General features: G+C 33.1%; 1 protein-coding gene across 5 annotated transcripts in view; it reads left to right on the top strand.

Annotated features, from left to right (window-relative positions):
- PDS5B (PDS5 cohesin associated factor B) overlaps window positions 1–20,981 on the top strand; it is a 190,799-nt gene that overhangs the window by 116,127 nt on the left and 53,691 nt on the right. For all 5 annotated transcript variants that reach the window (XM_032403217.1, XM_032403215.1, XM_032403214.1 and 2 more), the window contains exons 15-19: window positions 463–511; window positions 2,720–2,859; window positions 4,639–4,754; window positions 10,587–10,692; window positions 13,117–13,277. In XM_032403217.1, coding sequence (XP_032259108.1) covers window positions 463–511; window positions 2,720–2,859; window positions 4,639–4,754; window positions 10,587–10,692; window positions 13,117–13,277 — 572 coding nt within the window. The remainder of the gene's footprint in view (window positions 1–462; window positions 512–2,719; window positions 2,860–4,638; window positions 4,755–10,586; window positions 10,693–13,116; window positions 13,278–20,981) is intronic.

Below are 20,981 nucleotides of genomic sequence, written 5' to 3'. Positions count from 1 at the left end.
CAGTGTCTTCCCCGTAAGCTTCATGACTATGCCTTATAATCCTCAGGCTTAAAAATTTTAGGAACACCTCAAGTCATTCAGAATTATATACTTGTGAACTTTTTTTTGAGATAAGCTTAAAACTTGAAAACCAGGTTATTTTGTTCCTTTTTTACACTTAGTTGCCCTGTTTCATTGCTAGAGAAAACAAAATATCTCCCTGTTTCAAAAGGTTGGTGTAGTAGTCTCCTTTTGTTTAGAGGATGACAAAACAGGGTGAGGGGGGAGAGATGACAACAGTAGAGCATTCACCTTTCATTCACTTCGTGGAGTTTAAACGTAGCTCAAGAGGGAGCTCACAGTTGTGGTGGTCAGGGCGTGGGCCTGAAGCATTAGTAGTTTTGCTTATCTAATTTTCTGAAGGGTATAATGAAGATTATTGTTAGGAAATGTTAATTTTGCTTTTTTGTGTGTGATTTACAGACAGACGCCAGTGTCAAGGCCATATTTTCAAAAGTGATGGTTATTACAAGTAAGTTATTTCAAATATTACATGTAGAGTTTAAGGTTTAATTGAAATATTTCTTTTTGATAATTTAAAGTGTTTCATGGAGTTTCATTTTAGGCTATGATAATATAGGAAAAGAATATAAAGTGTTTCTGATTGATTTTTTTTTCAACAGCTTCAGCTTTTCTTCTTTTTTTTAATTTTCATTTACTTTGCTACACAGAATTTTTCTTTTTCTTTTTGTGTTGGTATGAGCAAGAACTGGAGAAAGGATTTATTACATAAATTTATTTTTGGGAATTCATTCAAACTGTTGCATAAGCTTACTGTGAAAACTGAATCTGTGCTTGCTCTAATGTGACTCTATTTGAAGCTAATTTCGTTCTAAGCCAAAATTTAGAGTAAAGTGTATACATAATAATTACAAAAGAGCTTCTTTGAAAAAAAAAAATACTAATTTGCTTTTTTGCTTTCCAGTGATTTCAAATAAAATGTTACTTAATTGCATTTAACAGTAAATACAAAAGGATTGTGTAGCACATCTCTTTCGTTCAGTGCAGGGAATGGGTAAAGTAGCTGTTTTTGTAGGGCATTTGCTTTTCCTCCTGCTTCAGAGATCACTGTGTATAGTGTAGCACATGGACAAAGGGAATATCAGGAACACCTGGAGGAACATTTCTGCTGAGCTTCCACTTGGGAATAGTGAAGAGATCTATCTTAGATGGATCTCTGAGATGTTAACAAATATTCCAAGATGTGTATGGAAGTAATGCTCAAATACTGAAGACAACAGTAACCGAATTAACTGAGTTTTAGACTAAGTGATAGGAGTTTTAGCCTGAGTAAGGCTTTAAGACCAAAATATCTTTTACTCTTGGACAGTTAAACATAAATTAGTTTTCAATTTCTTTAGATAACTTAAAGCAAGTGATTTTCTGCTGTTGTTTTTTAATAACTATCTCCTTGTTGTTTGGCTGTGGATACTCTCTCTTAAAGGAGGTCATCTATATTTTTTCTATTTTTTACCCCTATCTGTTTTCCCAAATTCTGTTCTGAGGAATGCTAGTATCCTGTATAGGTGCTAATAGTATTGTTAGAAAAAAGGGTTTCATGGTCAAGTACGTTTGTAGAATGCTGAATTAAAGGGTTTTTTAATTTGTTTCCTCCCTCCCTTCTCCCTCTCTCTCTCTTCCTCCCACTCCCCCCCCCCCCAATTCTGTTTGTTTCTTGAATAGTAGACCTTATTGTAGCCTTTAGTATGATGCCTATACATTATGGAGGGGCTGTAAAGTGACATCTTCCACAATTATTTGAAGACAGTACAGTAGATTTTTTGTGTTATAGAAACATGAAAAGATCATATAGTCAAGTATTTATAATAGGGACACTTTGTTCTTATTATCCTCAGTGATCTAGTTAAGACTTAAAATGGAATTTCAAAGTTGTATATGAACTTGAAGACTGCACTTACTGCATTTATATTTTAAGATTTAGTTGAGTTTCTACAATTTTTATTATAGTCCATAGTTCTATATTATAATTTCTGTTATTGGAAGTATCCTAGTCTGGTCCTCTATAACAGTTGAGAGTAGCCCCCCCTCCCCCCCAGAAGACACTGGGATCAACATTTTACTAGCTTTCATAAGTGTTTTGATACATCAGTATATTAGGAGAGGGTATAGAAATCATCTTTGATTCTACGGGGATTTATCCTTTCTCATGCAATAATGACATATCCGACAGTAACACCTGAAACATTTTGCTCGGCATGTTTTATTGAATGATAGCATGTGTATATGAATTATCTCTGGATGGTTTAACAAATTAATGCAATACAGGAGAATAGTTTCTTAAAGGTAAAACTTACTGATCTCTTGTTGGAAGTTACAAGAGAACAATGTACATAACAAGCTCAAGGAGACAGTAATAAATTGGTATCATTCAGGTTGACATTTAGTGCCCTTAAATATTATAAGGGGTTATTTAGAAATAGCCAGTTCAATCTTTTCCTACAAAGATGTTCCTTCACAGTGATTTTGTTTCATATTTCTAGAAAGCAGAATTTTGTGAAAATTGAGTATTGAAGTTGTTCCACAACTTCTAATTAAACTAAACTGAATTTGTAAATTAGGATTATTAATCAAAGTAATAAAAAGAATGAAAAATGTTGATCTTTTATTATTTTGAGAAATTTCTAAAATGGTATTTTTACTGAATTTTAATTTATTTAAGGAAATTTGCCAGATCCTGGTAAGGCTCAGGATTTCATGAAGAAGTTCACACAGGTGTTGGAAGATGATGAGAAAATAAGAAGACAGTTAGAAGTACTTGTTAGTCCAACATGCTCCTGCAAGCAGGCTGAAGGCTGTGTGGTAAGGAGAGACATTTAAAAAGAGTTGGGATACCTGGGTGGCTCATTCGGTTAAGCGTCTGCCTTTGGCTCAGGTCATGATTCCAGGGTCCTGGGATTGAGTCCCGCAGGGAGCCCGCTTCTCCCTCTGCCCCTCTTCCGCTCATGCTCTCTCTCTTTCTCTCTGACAAATAAATAAAATCTTTAAAAAAAAAATAAAAATAAAAAGAGCTAATGTTTGGGGCACCTGGGTGTTTCAGTTGGTTAAGTGTCAGACTCTTGATTTTGGCTCAGGTCACGATCTCAGGGTTGAGATTGAGCCCCACGATGCGCTCCATGCTGGGTGTGGAGTCTGCTTAAGATTCTCTCTCTCATAAAAAAACAAAACAAAACAAAAACAAAAAGAGCTAATGTTTGAAGAAGCCCCCAAACCTTTTTTGACTCCTTTAAGGAAAATGTGTATATTCATTATGTAGAATGTATATTCATTATGTAAAATAACACATATATTCATTATGTAAAATTTTGACACCTTTAATAAAATAATTTGTATTCATTTATGTGAATTTTGTATTCATTATGTGAAATTTATATTCATTATGTAAAATATCACAAAAATGACAATAAACTATAACCCCTTTATAGAGACAATTACTGTTAATATTATGGTGTATATCTTCCAAAATAAGATCATATACATACAGCATTGTTCATTTTACTTATTTTTATTAGTCTTTTACAGTATTGATAGCAGTGTAGCATACCATTGAATATATGTACCATAATTATTGAACAGTCCACTTGTGTTACACATTTAGATTTTTTCCCAGTTTTTACTTAAAGAACACTTTAGTATCTTTATAGCCAAATAATTTTTCACAGTCTTGATTATTTCTTTAGGATAGATTCAGTATTGGCTTCTATCGTTACTGGAAAGAAGCAGAACTCCAAGAAAAACATAATTATTTTGATAGGATTTGTATTCTTGTTTGCTAATCATCTGATGATTTTTTCTTCTTGGGCATATTAGCCATTTATATATATTTTTTGTAAATTGTGTGTTTTTAATCTTTGCCTATTTTTCTGGAATGACATTTGTTTTATTGATTTGTTAGTCATGTATGTTAATTAAGTTGCGGATAATTTTCTCTCATTGTAGTTTGCCCTTTGATTTTGTTTATGATGTCCTTTACATACCATAGTTTTATTTTTATGTAGCTGAGTCTATCAGCAGACTCTTCAAGGTTTTTGCATTTTATGTCCTGCTTACAAAATTCCATTCTATTGCAAGTCAATGAAAATATTTACTAATGTCAATATTTCTCAATCTGTTGCCCATGCATCTTCCAAGAGGCTTTAAAAAAAAAAAAAAGATGATTCTTGGCTCCACCCCAGATTGACTAATCTTCACAATGAGGTCCAGGAATCTGTTGTTTTAAAAAGCTTCCCTGATAATTTTATTCTCTGAAGTTTGTGTCTCCACTGAACCTGGTTTTATTCTTTTGTATTTGTTTTTATCTTTTTGGAATGTTTGTGGCATAAGGTATGAGATAGGGATCTGTTTTTATTCAAAATTGTTCAGTTATTTCAACACAGTATATTGAATAATCCATCTTTTTTTCTTGTTAGTTGAAATGTTACCTTATGCAAAATTTTTAATTTAGTTTGTTTTTCTGGACTCCTTCAATTCTATTGATTTGTTTATTCCAACACCAGTATTACATGGTTTTAATTATTTTAGATTCTTAATATTTTATTATGATGTAATTTTTTAAACATATTTTTGTAATCTGCCTTACAGCGTGAAATAACTAAGAAGTTGGGCAACCCCAAACAGCCTACAAATCCTTTCCTGGAGATGATCAAGTTTCTCTTGGAGAGGATAGCACCTGTGCACATAGATACTGAATCTATCAGGTATTTTTATATAAAAATATTAAATTTTCATTACTATTCATTCATGCTTCAGTCAGTTGCTTTTGAGTACCTGCTATACACAAGGCACTTAACCTGTCAGATTTTTGTCGATGTGAAATGGCTGTATACTCATCTATTTATATCTGTACGTGTATCTGTTCATATATATGTATATGTGTGTATGTATATGTACACACTCATCTATATATATATCTTTGTATATTTAATTTTTCTTGTTATTTATTTTAATTTTAAGTATTACTTCATTTGGATGAGAAAATGTCAATTTAAGCCTAGTTTCTATCTGTTACCAGTATATCAGGAATTCCTCTTTTTTAGTTTGCATAGGGTAGGTAATACAAACAATTTGTAATTATACTCTCAGGAAAAGAAAATTAGGTGAGTATGTTGTAAAGCAGCATATGATGCATTTTCACAGGTATTTGAGAACTGAAAGTGTTTGATATCACCTGACTGTGGAAAATACTTTCTTTTTATGGCTGTATTCCCTTATGTAAAATGTTCTTTTTTTTTTTTTTTTTTAAACATTTTCTTAAAGTGTTTCGACTGGTTGAAAAAATAAAGTGCTTACAGAATGTATATATATAACATTCTGGTTTACTGGTTATCAGTAGTATCTTTTAGAGATACATTAGAATCTAAATAATAATATCCTGTACCAATGGACTCTTTTTGGGGATTTGTTTTGTTTGGGAGGGTAGAGGGTGGAGCTTTTGGCCTGCGATCCCCTGCAGAGTAGGGAGACCCTGTTTTCGATACTCAGCAGTCACTTTGGACTCCTACTGCATCAGTTTTCATTTGAAGAAAGGACTCTAAGGTTTGAAAAACAATATAAAACAAAAAATCAGAACCCTCTGTATTAGTACAAGGAAGACACTGAATCAGTCTGAAATTCAATCATTAAATAATCCCATGCTTTATTCAAGACAATGCTAGTTAGGTATTGGCAAACCATATTTTTTTGCTTTTCATTAACCCTCTGTCTGGTAATGCATAAGGAGTTTTAATCAGGAGATTATATTATAGTTTCATAAAATTAATGCAGATAGTGTTCAGAGGACTGAAAGAGGATTTCTCTAAAGTAGTATTTGACCTAAGAGGAAGAATGGGTAAGATTTTGTTTTTACAGAGTTGGGAGAATGAATATTCTAGGCACTGAGATTAATATAAACCAGCTAACTGGACAGGAAAGGACAAAGATATTTAGAAAATGATTGCCATGGAAAGGTATAAAAGTGTTATGAGATAATGCTAAAAAAATAGTTGGGATCAGATTGTGGAAAGCATTTAAGGTCTAACTTTAGAGCTTTTACTGTTTTAAGTCTGTTGAGAACAATGGATGCTTAATGATGGATGGGAGGAGGGAAGTAGCATGGATAGACTGTTAAGGTGTTAAAATTGTCTATGGATGCTGGTAGTGGGATGGAAAGGGAAGATTATGTTTGAGGAAGGTTTTAATAGATGGGTCATCTTACTGGAAATGGGGAATAAAGTTGATGAGGAGTCAGAAGTATAAGAGCTCAAGTCCAAGTGATGAAGCACGTAGTAATACTTTGAAAGGAATTAAGGGAACTGATGTGCTTCTTATTTGGACATGACAAACGATTAAAAAATCAAGGCAAATTGAGCTTAATGTGAAACTATGAGAATGGATTTGTTCCCTGTACATGAGATTGTGTAGAAAGAAGTAAAAAGATTAAAAGATCATGGACAGAACCTTGGAATTTTGTTTTTCAACAGTAGAAAAATTACAGGAGTGTAAGAACACCAGGTTATTGTAGTGTTTTGAAAGTTAAGATGGAGAAAGTTTTCACAAATAATGTGTACTATGAACAGTCAAACTGAGGTCTTTGGCTTTATTATCAGTAGTTTGTAGTGATATAGAAGATAAGTCAAAATATAAGTAACAGTAACAAGTAGTAGCAATTAGCCCTTCTAAATGTCTGGGATGAGTCCAAATGTTTTACATGTTTACTTATTTACCTCTTAACCATGTGAGACAAGAAATATTATTCCCGATTTACAGATAAGGAACAGTGAGTTACACAGATGTTAATTAACTTCCCCACTGCTAGGAAGTGGTGAATGGCATTGAAACCCAGGAAGTCTGGCTCCGGAGCCCTCTTGGTTAACCACCACACTATCTAATAGGTCTCCAGAAATATTCTACACTTAGTCCCTTGCACCAGTAGTCGCTGAGTGTCCAATTCACCTAACTCTCCTGATAGTGGTTATTAACTTTTTCAGTCCTTGCCATTTCATAGGTAAATGGTGATACTCTTTAAAAAAAAAAAAAAAAAAAATGTCACTAATAAAATTGAACATTTTTCTTCCCCATATATTTCTTGGTTAATTGCATTTTAAAAAACTTCTGTGAGGGGCTTGGAGGAATTGTCTTTTTTTTATTGATTGTAAGAATGCTTTATGAAATAGATGCCTGGGTGGCTCAGTCGGTTAAGCATCTGCCTTTGGCAAAGGTCACCATCCCAGGGTCCTGGGATCAAGTCCCACATTGTGCTCCTTGCTCAGTGGGGAGCCTGCTTCTCACTCTGCTTGCTGCTCCCCCTGCTTGTGTGTGCTTGCCCCCCCGACAAATAAATAAATACATCTTTAAAAAAAAAAGAATGCATTCCATGCTCATGGATCAGAAGAATAAACATTGTTTTAAAATGTCTATGCTGTCCAGAGCAATCTATACTTTCAGTGCCATCCCGATCAAAATACTAATGGCATTTTTCAAAGTGCTGGAACAAACAATCCTAAAATTTGTATGGAATCAATTGAAAAGACCCCGAATAGCCAAGGAAATGTTGAAAAAGAAAAACAAAGCTGGGGGCATCACGTTGCCTGATTTCAAGCTATATTACAAAGCAGTGATCACCAAGACAGCATGGTACTGGCACAAAAACAGACATACAGACCAATGGAACAGAATGGAGAGCCCAGATGTGGACCCTCAACTCTATGGTCAAATAATCTTCAACAAAGCAGGAAAAAATAAGCAATGCTAAAAAGACAGTCTCTTCAATAAATGGTGCTGGGAAAATTGGACAGCTATGTACAGAAGAATGAAACTCGACCATTCTCATACACCATACACAAAGGTAAACTCAAAATGGATGAAAGACCTCAATGTGAGACAGGAATCCATCAAAATCCTAGAGGTGAAGATAGGCAGTAACCTCTTCGACATTGGCCACAGCAATGTCTTTCAAGACATGTCTCTAAAGGCAAGGAAACAAAAAAGAAAATGAACTGTTGGGACTTCATCAAGGTAAAAAGCTTCTGCACAGCAAAGGAAACAGTCAACAAAACAAAGAGGCAACCCACAGAATGGGAGAAGATATTTGCAAATGACACTACAGACAAAGGGCTGATATCCAAGATCTATAAAGAACTTCTCAAACTCAACACCCAAGAAACAAGTAATCCAGTCAAGAAATGGGCAGAAGACATGAACAGACGCTTCTCCAAAGAAGACATACAAATGGCTAACAGACACATGAAAAAATGTTCATCATTAGCCATCAGGGAAATTCAAATCAAAAGCACACTGAGATACCACCTTACACCAGTTAGAATGGCAAAAATTGACAAGGCAAGAAACAGCAAATGTTGGAGAGGTTGTGGAGAAAGGGGAACCCTCTTACACTGTTGGTGGGAATGCAAGTTGGTACAGCCACTTTGGAAAACAGTGTGGAGGTGCCTCAGAAAATTAAAAATAGAGCGACCCTATGACCCAGGAATTAACACTACTGGGTATTTACCCCAAAGATACAGATGTAGTGAAAAGAAGGGCCATATGCACCCCAATGTTCATAGCAGCAATGTCCACAATAGCCAAACTGTGGAAAGAGCTGAGATGCCCTTCAGTAGATGAATGGATAAAGACGATGTGGTCCATATATACAATGGAATATTACTCAGCCATCAGAAAGGATGAATACCCAACTTTTGCATCAACATGGTTGGGACTGGAGGAGATTATGCCAAGTGAAATAAGTCAAGCAGAGAAAGTTGATTATCATATGGTTTGACTTATTTGTGGAACATAAGGAATAGCATGGAGGACATTAGAAGGAAAGGAAAAATGAAGGGGGAGAAATCAGTGGGGGAGACGAACCATGTGATTCTATGGACTCCGAAAAACAAACTGAGGATTTTAGAGGGGAGGGGAGTGGGGGGATGGGTTAGCCCAGTGATGGGTATTAAGGAGGGCACGTGTTGCGTGGAGCCCTGGGTGTTATACACAAACAGTCATGGATCACTACATCAAAAACTAATGATGTACTGTATGGTGACTAACATAACATAATAATAAAAAAAAAGATTGAATACCTCAAAAAAAGAATGCTTTATAAAATAGGCTATTAATCTAGTTCGATTGCCTTTTAAATTTGTGTATTTTATAATAAATACTATATAATTAAATCTATCAGTTGTTTCCTTTATGATTTTTCTGCCTTTCTTTTCATACTAGGTAGTTATGTTTTTCTACTTAAATCTTTAGTTGGTCTGGAATTCATTTTAGTGTAAGGTGGAAGTAGATATTCATCCTTTTAAAAAAAAAGCATAGCTAGTTATATCAACTCCATTGATTGAAAAATTCTTTCCTTCCCAATTTGTAGTGTTTCCTTATTATAAATTATTGTATGATTTGGACTCTTACTAAATTTTCACTTTGGTTCATTTGTCTTTTGAGGTGTTAATGAAACATTTTTATCTTGTTGAGAAAGTTCTTTCATCCTTCCCCCTCCCCCTAAAATTAATTGGCTGTTCCCAAATGTTAATTGATTTTTCCAGTTGAGCCATAGAATGCATCTGTTGAATCTTGTCCCATACCAAGTTGTGTTCCCCTGATAACATTTGGAGATTTAGTGAAAAAATGTCATAACTTGTCTTGACTTATTCAAATCTCTGTGTTCCCCTTCATATAATTCTAGAGTTTACACATAGATTCTATGCATGTAAAACTTATTTTATATATTTTAACTTATTGTGAATAGATTTTTCCCCTCTCTGTATTTTTTAGGTGGTTTTGGCTGATACTGAAAAGCACAATTGATTTTTTTGTGTTTTGTTGGTATCACCTCACTGAACTAGTATTTTTTAATAGTTTTTACTACTCTAACTGTAGTGTATGTTATTTATTTTTTATAAAAAGAACAAATACCTAAAAGTGTGAATGATTATTTTAGACAATTCGTATTGCATTATAAATGTTTATTTTAAAATAACCTATGCTTGTTTTCAGAAGAAAATTTCAGAGCAGTTTTTTTTTGTAAATCTATTCTAATTTCTAGTGAACTTTTATTATATGTCTGTTATCTAGGTATTTTTACACCTTTCAGGAACAGGCCTGTGTGTTTCTGGCTCTTAGAATAGTGCCTGACACATAGTAATATTTGGTAAATATTTTGAAAGTGCTTAATGTTGTCATTTATCCTTATTTTAGTATACGTTGTTCTATTTACTCAATAATGAATTTCAGATAATTAGAAAACACTCATGTGTTTGGGCATAATTCTTCTATGGAAAATGCAAGAATAAAAATATAGGTAGCATTAATAAACAGCAAATCAAATAACATTTGGACTTCCTTTGAATGGACAGGAAAAATACTATTTTTGAAAAGAAGTATCTTAAAATACCTATTATAATTTTTTGTTTTGCAGTAATGTTTGGGAAACAGCTTTGTCAAATTTTTATGTGTTTGATGTGGTCTGTATAGAAAATATTCATGATTATTTTTCATAGACATTAGGAATAAAGAACAGTTGAAAATATGACTTTTTTTTTGTCATACTTTAGTGCTCTTATTAAGCAAGTGAATAAATCAATAGATGGAACAGCAGATGATGAAGATGAGGGTGTTCCAACTGATCAAGCCATCAGGGCAGGTCTTGAACTGCTTAAGGTAAATATGCTTATGGTGAAATTAAGTGCCTAATTAGATAACTGTTTAACATATATATAGTATATATTTTTTATTCTTGAGATTTGCTTAAGTTTTTATAGAAACTGAAGTAAAATTTTCTCAATCATTTTAGGTAATTTAGAAATTGCACATTTCCTCTAACATGTAATCTAAATATTTTCAGGTTTAAATTGTATAATATAGCCTACCTAGTATTGTTACATTAAAATAGCAGATTATAATTTGAAGTTTTCATTAGGGAGCAAAGAAAGTGCTAGTCCTACCAAACATGGAGCCAAATTCTTCGTAAAACTCCATTTTATCTTTTATTTTGTCAGCTAAAATATACTACTGGCTTTTACTTATTATAAAAATATCAACTAGTTATTGACAACTTAGAAAATACAAAATTATAAAGAAGAAAACATCCATAAGCCTATCACACATAAACATTCCTTTTGTTTTCCTTTTAATTTAAAAAAAATGCACACTTATAGTTGAGATCAGACTGAATATATACAATTTTGTATCTTGACTATTTTCCCTTATTATAAACATTTTTATCAGTGTTTTTTAAGAAGTTTTTTTAAGAGTGTCAAAAATTGTTTTTGGCTGTTATTTATTAGATGGATGCTTTTGGGCAGGTTCATTGCCTCCAGTTCTTCATCTGTAATGGAGATAATAATAGCACTTATCTCACAGAGGACTAAATTAAGTCATGAACATAAGTTTTTGAGCACAGTGTCTGGCTCATCGTAAAAATATAAAAAACATTATTTTTTGAAATGGTGATTAATCCACTTTTGCAGTGCCATAGAGTTCCCAACTATTTCCCTGGATATTTAGGTTTTTCTAATTTTATTCTTATAATCACTACAAAGATAAATATATCTAAGATCTTTGCTGTTGTCTTTTTTTTTAATGCTGGAATATAAAGAGAATGATCATTTTCAAAATTTTTGGATGTATATAATTTAATAAAACTCCTTTACAGAAAAATTATACCCATTTATAATTCTGTCAACAGTGAATGAATGTGCCTATCCTATCTTCACAAACATGGAATGTTATAAATCTTAGAGATTTGCTAATCTGATAAGTAAAAATAATGTTTTAATTTGTGTAATTTGTGTAATTATTGCAGTGAGGTACAATCATTAGTGTTTTCCCTATGGTGAATTCATTATTTTTACCCTGTGTTCATTTTCTCTCTCTCTCTCTTTTTAATCTTGTGTTCAATTGTTCTCAATTTTTTTGTTCTTTTTAACTGATTGAGATTTTTTATTCTCCTTGCTTTTTTATAGGACATATTTGATATATAAAAAATAAAATGTATTCTATTATATGTGTTATAAAGTATAGTAATAAAGTGAATACAGTGAAAAGTAAATAGGATGCTAACTCAAATAGAGTATTAACAATACTGTTGAAGTTCCCTGAGTAGTTTTTTTCTGTGATTCACATCCCCCAGGTATAATTGTTTTGAATTGTTCTGTTGTTTGGGGTCTATTATTCATTCTCTTACTGTCCTTTTAGTTTTATCATCTTTGTATCTCTAAGTAACATCACTTATTTTGCTTGTTTCTGAATCTTACAAATATGGCATTATGTTTAATGTATTTTTCTACTGCTTGTTTTTACATTCCATGTTTGATTCCAGTTGTTTATTTTAAGCTTAACAATCCTGTCTTGTTCAGAAGATTTTTATTGTTTTTGTTTTTCAGTCTGAAATATAACCCATCTGGAATTTATTTTGGAAGTATATATTGTGGAGGAGGATCTAATTGGATTTTCTCCAAATAGCTGTGTATTTTTATCAGGACTATTTATTAAAAATCCCATCCATTTTCATTTTCTGTTCCTTCATTATAATCTACTTTAATCTAAATTCTTAATGTATGCTTGGACTAAAAAGTTTTACTTTTTCTGTTTTGTTTCTTCTGATGTTAATACAGTGTTGATTTGATAAATGTAACAGTTGTAAATGTTACAATAGCTTTTACGATCTGTTGTTTTACCGTCTTTCCTGGATAACTTTTTTCTAAAAATGTTATTAGTCTCTTCTAATGACCTTTATTTAGAAGACTAGAGCTATTTTGTTAAATTCTCTCTTTTTTTTCCTTTTCTCCTCATCCTCCTCCAAAAAACCCAAACATTAACTAAAATCTAAATTATTTTGAGTAGAATTATATTGAGTAATTTAATTTTGAAAGAAATGACTTTGTTAGATCGTGCAGTCTTCCTACACTAGAACATATCTGTTACATATTTAAGTTTTAAACTTTATTTACAGTGCTCTCATGTACTTGTTAGCATATTTTTATATTTACTTTGATTTGAGTATTTCCAGTATGTAATATTTTGGATTTATATTATAAAGATGGAAAGGCTTTACAGATCATTTTTATGACTCATTTTTTTAAGGTACTCTCATTTACACATCCCATCTCGTTTCATTCTGCTGAAACATTTGAATCTCTCCTGGCTTGTCTGAAAATGGATGATGAAAAAGTAGCAGAAGCTGCACTGCAAATTTTTAAAAACACAGGAAGCAAAATTGAAGAGGATTTCCCACATATCAGATCGTAAGTTTATTCTGATAAATATACTAGAAAATGGAAAGATAATTTACTGTTTCTGATTTATGTAATTGTTGGAATCTTTTAAGTTTTGAGGAAATCATGTCTAGGTTATCTTAAGTTTATACCGTTCAGTTTAGATTCTCATTTCCTGGGGGAGATAGCCCTGATTGGTATTTTAGAAGATTCATGAAAATGTGGAGCAAACATGGCATTTCTTTTTGAAGCATTGATTTTGCTTAAATATTTTAATGAAAACAATTTTATAGTAAAACATTCTCTTGATACATCATGGCATAGAATAAACAATTCACATAAATTTAAGGTCTAATGGGAAATTTCAAAGGAATTTCAGCAGGACTGTGCATAGGACTCTTCACTATGTGATTAAAAGTATTGAATTGAAAATTTTCAGAAGCAGTGCTTTATTTGACTCAGGGAAGCATGGAATAAACCTCCTAACAGCAGTGTATTTTTGTGTATGTTTCAGTATTTCCAAGAATTGGAAATTGTGCTGTTATCCTTGGGATTTCTAATGCTGGTTGATTATTCAAGATTCTATAATACCTCAAAACAATAAGTCTTCATTTTCTATGGATCCCTGCTTACTTCTCTATATGCATCTCTCCACCTGTTCCTGGAGGGTATATCTGATAGTTGGTCCTGATCTTGCCATAGTCATTGGTGGTTAGTTTTACATCTACCTCATTACTTCTGGCTTAGCCAGTAGTCCAGTTAGTTGTGGCTGGGGTGGCATGCTTCTTCATTTGGAGGAAAAACCTCAGAAAGAGACTGGACAAAGGTAGCTCTTAAAATCTCAGGTACACTTTTTGTTATTCCTTTTTGTTCATATGAACTTAGTTCTGGAAACTATTACTAGGACAAAGGCATTATTTAAGTGATCATTGAAACATACCAGAATTTTGTAATCATATTCTCTTTGGCAAGAGTAAGAAACTTTATTGTTTAGAACTGACTTTTTGGGGTGCCCGGGTGGCTCAATTAGTAAGCATCTACTTTTGGCTCTGGTCATGATCCCTGGGTCCTGGAATTGAGTTCCGAGTCCGGCAGGGAGCCTGCTTCTCCCTCTTTTTCTGCCCTTCCCCCCCTGCTCATGCTCGTACTCTCTCTCGACTAAATAAGTAAAATCTTTAAAAGGAAAAAAAAAGAACTGACTTCTTAATTTTTAAGGGAATGCAGAGCATGAATTTTCCTTTGAATGGTGCTGTGATTCTCCAGATCAGAGATCAGTTTGGAGATACGCACAAACAATACATAACTCTATATTACTGAATGCCCACTGACTGTACTATCTCATTTAAACCTTTTAACAGTTTAGTAAAGTGTAGAAAATATCCTAATCTTCCAAATGAGAAATCTGATATTCACTCGAGGTAAATGGTTTTGGGTCATATAGCTAGCAAGTAGCAGAGTGAAGATTTGAATTTAGGCCTATTTGTCTGAATGCCTATGGTGCCATATCCATAATGGCACAATTCCTTTCTTAATTAGGGTTTTGGGCAAGTTTTAGTTTGATTTATTCACTGGAGGTTTTTATTTTTATTCTAGACTGTCTTTCCTAGCACCCTTTATATCTTAAAGAAACTTTGATATATTTGTAGCACTACAAGAGCAAGGTTGAAAGGTGGACATTTTAGAAACATGCAAAGGGCATTTTAAAACATCTGCTTTAATATGGAACTGAAGTACTTAAAACTATTTGATTTATATGCTGAGTATATTTCAAATGTTTCTCATGAGGAAAATTAACTGATATTGAATACCTGCTGTGTGTGCATGCACTGTTCTTGATGAAGTAGCTCATATATGTCTTCCAGGAGATAAAAATGTATGCAGATTTTATGTTTTAAATGATTAAATTGAGTGAGTCGAGGGGCGCCTGGGTGGCTCAGTCGTTAAGCATCTGCCTTCAGCTCAGGTCATGATCCCAGGGTCCTGGGATCGAGCCCCACATCGGGCTCCATGCTCCGCAGGAAGCCTGCTTCTCCCTCTCTCACTCCCACTGCTTGTGTTCCCTCTCTCACTGTGTCTGTCTCTGTCAAATAAATAAATAAAATCTTTAAAAATAAATAAATAAATAAATAAATTGAGTGAGTCGATATTGAGGAAAAATGATAGAGTTGAGTGTTTATTAAATTATCTTCCCTTGAATTCACCAAAATAATTCCAAAGAACCAAAAGAAAAATGTATCTAAGTAGAAGCTACCACAAACTGGACAGAGTTGTAGCTAAATAAGTCATCTAGAAGGAATTGAATGTGAGAACATTGACAGTTGTTAACACATATTCCTGAATCAGGAGAATAAGGGAATGGATAGTAAGTGTTCTGTTGTTTGCTAATTTAGAGGAGGAGATTGAGGTATGGGCAGGCTTTGAGAGAAATAAGGAAAGCCTAATTTCTGCTGTCATAGAACTAAAGAAGAGACTTGTGGTCACACCATTTTTCTTTGGGCTGACCTGTTTTCCTTAGCAGGAGGAGCAAAGCTTAGAGGTGAGGCTTAGAGTAGAATTGTGATGCAAATGTCTTATTACCAACTTTACAGGCACAGAAAAAATTGTGTGCTTCCCCACTAAACAAAAATGATGATGTACTATGGTTTCCGTTCTGACTCCTCCTGTCTCTTAGGAGTCTGGCTTACCCCCAGAGTAGGCAGATGTGCCAAAACTAAGAGTCCTTTTATAGCATAGGATATAGCCATAGTTCAGGTGGAGCTAGTTCTCATCACTGGCAGGGTTTCAGTAGACTCGGAGAGAAATTACACAGAGATAAAGGACTTGCTACGTTTAGTCCCAGGTCCTTGCTCCATGCTACTTACTTGGCCAACTGATTAATGAGTTGGGAGCTTTGATGTTAATTTTTTAAGAGAGGCACCCGATGTTTAGTCATTAGATGTTAATTTTTTAAGAGAGGCACCTGATAATTCAGTCATCAGGGAGATGCTATCTGCCTTAAATGGCAGAGCTAGAGAATTTCTCTTATTCAAAGATGCGTTAACAGAGTACAAATAAATTAACGTGAAACCTAAGCAGATATTTTAGTATTCCAAAGAAAACTGATAATCACTATTTGGAAGAATTGAATTTTTCTAGGAAAAAAAATTTTAAACCATTCTAAACTGCCAAGAAAGTTAAGCAGCAAATGATATCTGCAAAAATAAGAGAACAAGAAATATATATAAAAAAAGGGAAGTGGCAGGACTAAGGATAAAGAAGACAGGAACATACTTGTATTATAATTTATTATAAGCAGCAAGGAGCAGAGTAAACAATATAGAAAATATGATTAGTAAGCTAGAGATAGAGCATGAGGAAATTGTATAGAACGTGGAAACAGTGGGCATAGAAATGAAGGCAGTTAAAGAAAATCATTTGCAGATAGTGAAAAGCCCTAATTGGTTTCTGTGAAGGAAACAACAGAATAATGGAAAATGGAAAATAGTTAAAAAAAAAAAAAAAAAGATAATGTTTAGAGTGAATGAAAATGTCAATCCGGAGATCAAGAGGACTCATGTTTTAGGAACACATTCTGGTGGAATTTACTGAATTGTCAGGGATTACAGAAGTCATTTCACAAACATCAATAGCAAAGAAAAGGAAGTGTATTTTGTACAATGGAAAAATAAAGAGGTTCACTTCTTTCAACCACATAAGATTTCTGAAGTTAATGATTCAACAGCTAGAGGGTTTTCAGGGACAAAGCAGAATATAACTGAAGAATTTCCTGAGTAGCCACATTGTGCTTAAGGACAAGTGAAGGATATTTTTTAGGACATAAAGACTCAGGAAATGTATTAATTACCCGCTTTATATTGTGGACTTTGTCTACCAAGGTATATACTTTTTCCCTTTGCATTCAGTTTTGCTTAAGCCTCTAAATCCAACTTTCGTTTTCTTTTTGTCTGTCTTTTCTTATTGTTTTTTTAAATTTTAGATGTGTCTATATCTACTTTTTAAATATTTGAAAACTTGGATTTTACTTTTAAGGATGATGTAAATAAATAAAATTGGCTCAAGAAGAATGGGAGAAAACCTAATTAGGCTGTAATTATAAAAAAAAAAAATTTTTGAGAAAAGTATCCTCTAATAAAAAGTGCCAGTAGAAGTGTGTGTTATAGGAAGTATTTCACATCTACAAGAAACCAAGGATTCTAATTCTTTTTAATTGTTTAAAGCATAGGGGAAAAAAAAAAGCATTCAGATTACTTCTTACATAAAGCCAAGATAACTAGCAGGAGTGCTAAAACTGGATAACAGATATTCCCTCAAAAGAAAACTTAAGACAGATCTTACTAATATTACTGCAAAAATTGTAAGTAAATTTTTAGTAAAAAGAGAGTTTACTACATTAAAACAAAATACACTAATGGCTGGGGCTCCTGGTTAGCTCAGTCAGTTAAGCATCTGACTTTGGCTCGGGTCATGATCTCAGGGTCCTGGGATTGAGCCCTGTGTCTAGCCATGTAGGGCTCCGGGCTCCTGTCTTTGGGTTCTGGGCTCCGGGCTCAGTGGGAGTCTGCTTCTCCTTCTACCTCTCCCCCCTGCCCCCACTGTGCTCTCTCTCACAAATAAAATCTTAAAAAAAAAAAAAATCTTAAAAAATATATATTATGGTCAAATGTGGTTAATTTCAGGAATACAAAGAAGGTTGGTATTAGTAAGCCTAATATACATGTTACAATTTACTATAAAATTGAGTAAAAGGGAAAAGGGCACATGGTAGGTCATTCTGATAGATACTAAAAGGGCTTCTGATAAAAAAAATGATTCTTATTTATAATTAAACCCAATAAAATAGGATTGTCTTTATAACATAATAAATTTGTCTCAAACCAGTAAGAATCGTCTTATAGTGAACACTAGAAGCATTCCCAGTAAAATTAGGAACAAAATGAGGAAAATAACACTATCTCTGCCATGATTTAACATTGCTTTAGAAGCATTAGCCAATATAATTAAATAAGAAAATAAAGTAAGAGGTACAAGTGTTGGAAAGGAGGAAGCAAAGTTACCATATTTCATGGAAAATCCAAGAGAATCAACTGAAAAACTACCAAAACCAAGATAGCCAAAGTAAGTATGTAAAAATTCAGAGCTTTCCTTATATACCACTAACAACTGTTTTGAAAATACTGTAGGAGTAAAAACCAGAAGACCTAGGAGTAAAATATACAAGAAATTTGCAACCTTATAATAGTGAGTGGAGGAATATAATATTTAATGAAAAAATTAGTTAGGAAAAGTTACATTAACCACTAAGTAACTGGCAAGCTGTTTTGAAAGGAAAAATCAATATAGACTGCTTATCTTGATTTTTTCATATATTTGAGATAAGTCCAAGATTATCAAAGATTTTATAAAATGAATTAATAAATATTAATAACCAGCACATTTCTGTAATTCCTTTTTTTTGTGGTGGCTGACCACGTCATGAAATATTGATGGATTGTACAATTAAATATCCATTTGTTGAAATATATTTACAGAGCTTCTACTGTATATAAGGTACTGGAGTACATAAGGTTCTGTTGGAATGAACAGACTCTGAGGGAGAGTACCATTTAGACAAATGCAAATGGTATGCTGGGAAACTATTTTCAATAACTTAGAAAAAGTTAATATGTCTAATGTATAAAGACTCTTAACAGAAATATAGCAGGTTTCACAGTAGAATACTAGCAAAGGAAATGAAAAGGAAAGTCATAAACTGGAAATCCTTCCAGCCCCTCAAATCAAGAAAAGACATTTATGCCAATTAATACTAATTGAGGCAAATACAAATAAAAACATGTATGTGCTATAACCAGTGTTAGCATTCCAGTGATGCTCTCTTGATTGAATTATAAATTGATTCAGCTTTTCTGGGTTGGTAATGTGGTAGGTAATACATACAAACTTAAAATGTGTGTAGTCTTCAGCACTGCAGTTTCATTTTCAGGAACTTGTCCCAGAGATAATTAGAAAAGATATCTACCTAATGATTATGTGGGTCAGGGTCCAGTCAGAGAAACAGAAACCATATCAGGTATTTTAAACATAAATAAATTAATATATATGTTTGAAGGATGAAAGAGCAACAGGTTGCTTTGGTAACCCAGAATTTATGAATTCCTGGAAGCAGCAACCACCCTTAGGGCTGGAGGAACCACTGAGAAGTGGTGTTAAGGACTGTCCATTGGATGGAAGAGCCCTGTCAATATTGCCCAGCCAGCTGACCAGAATGCCTAAAGAAGCTCTGGGGTCTCTTATTGCAAGAACCTAACAGGAAGCCAGCTCTTGAGGGAGTCTAGAAAGTGTAATTTCAGATTTATATCTCCAGGATCTGCTCAGAGCAGATTATGGCAGGCTTAAAGCTTAAAGCTCAGAAACAATATAAATAACTAGCATAAGGATGTTCATAGTTTTGTTGTTAAGATGAAAAAAAGAAAATCTAAAACATCTAGATGCTCCTCAGTAGGAGATTGGTTAGAGTAGTTGTGGTATAGCTATCCACTAAAGAGCCATATGACCATTAAAATTATTGTTTAGCCATACTTGACATAGAAGGTTCTCTCCAGCATTGTTGGTGAAAAAGTGTTTCCAAATACTATATATTTTGTATCCTCATTTACTTAATATATGTATGCATATGTAGAGAAATTTTAGACATATATTCACCAAAATGTTAACAGTAATTATTTCAGGGTAGTGGAATTTTGAGTTTTTTCTTCAGTGGTTTTTAAATGTTTTTCAGTTTTGTTTGCATTTTCTACATGTGTATGATTATCATTGGGGGAAAAAACCTTGAATTGGAAAATCAATATAACAAGGGAATAAAATATTTCTTTTAGTAGGAACTTATTAATAGAAAAAGCAATCAGAAGATAGTTGTTTCATTTACATTTCACTAACATCTTAGACTCTGCCTAGTACTTCAGAATTCTTGAAAGTGTTTTTTCTTTGTTTGTCTGTTGTTTTGGTTTATTTCTGTTTTCTGTTTAAAGGGGTATGCAAAACATTGGATGAGCTTAAAATTTCTCATTCTGTCTTTAAAAATTCTAATCAGAATTGCTTTTTACTTGTGTGTGACCTGTAATTTTCTTTTGATTACTAAGAAAAGGGATTATGGATGTTTGTATTGGCAAGTCTGATCTATGAGAAGACATAATCTTATCCAGGGAGTTTAGTTACTGAAGTCACTAGAAGATAATTTTTCATTTCACAAAGAAGCCATAAACCATAGACTAAAAGGATCATTTGGTGAGACTCTTATTTTTTATACATTTTATTACTGAAATTTTCAAACATAAAAGGAAGTAGCTAGAATATTATAATGAACTCCCATATATCCAATAACTAGCTTATGTATGAATAACTGAAACAGCTGCTTTTGTTTAATTTATAATTCTGCTTACTCCCCATTCCCCTTATATTTGAAAGCAATGCCAGACTATATATACCATTTCATCTGTACATCTAAGTATCTCTAAAAGATAAGAACTCTTAAAAAAAAAAAGCATAATGTCTTTATCACATAGTTGACATTAATTGTTTAACGTTAATAATATCCAATTTTCTCAAAAATGTAATTTGTTAGTAGCTTTTTTTTTTCAGGATCCACATTGTTATTTGTTGATAAATCTCTTAGAGTGCCTTGTTTCCTGTAGGCTCCCCCTCCAATTCTCTTTTTCTCTTTGTATTTGATAAAGAAAC

Source organism: Phoca vitulina, unplaced genomic scaffold (assembly GCF_004348235.1).
Source record: "Phoca vitulina isolate PV1807 unplaced genomic scaffold, GSC_HSeal_1.0 scaffold5, whole genome shotgun sequence".
In the NCBI taxonomy this organism is placed as follows: domain Eukaryota; kingdom Metazoa; phylum Chordata; class Mammalia; order Carnivora; family Phocidae; genus Phoca; species Phoca vitulina.
This window is presented reverse-complemented; position numbering and strand designations above follow the sequence as displayed.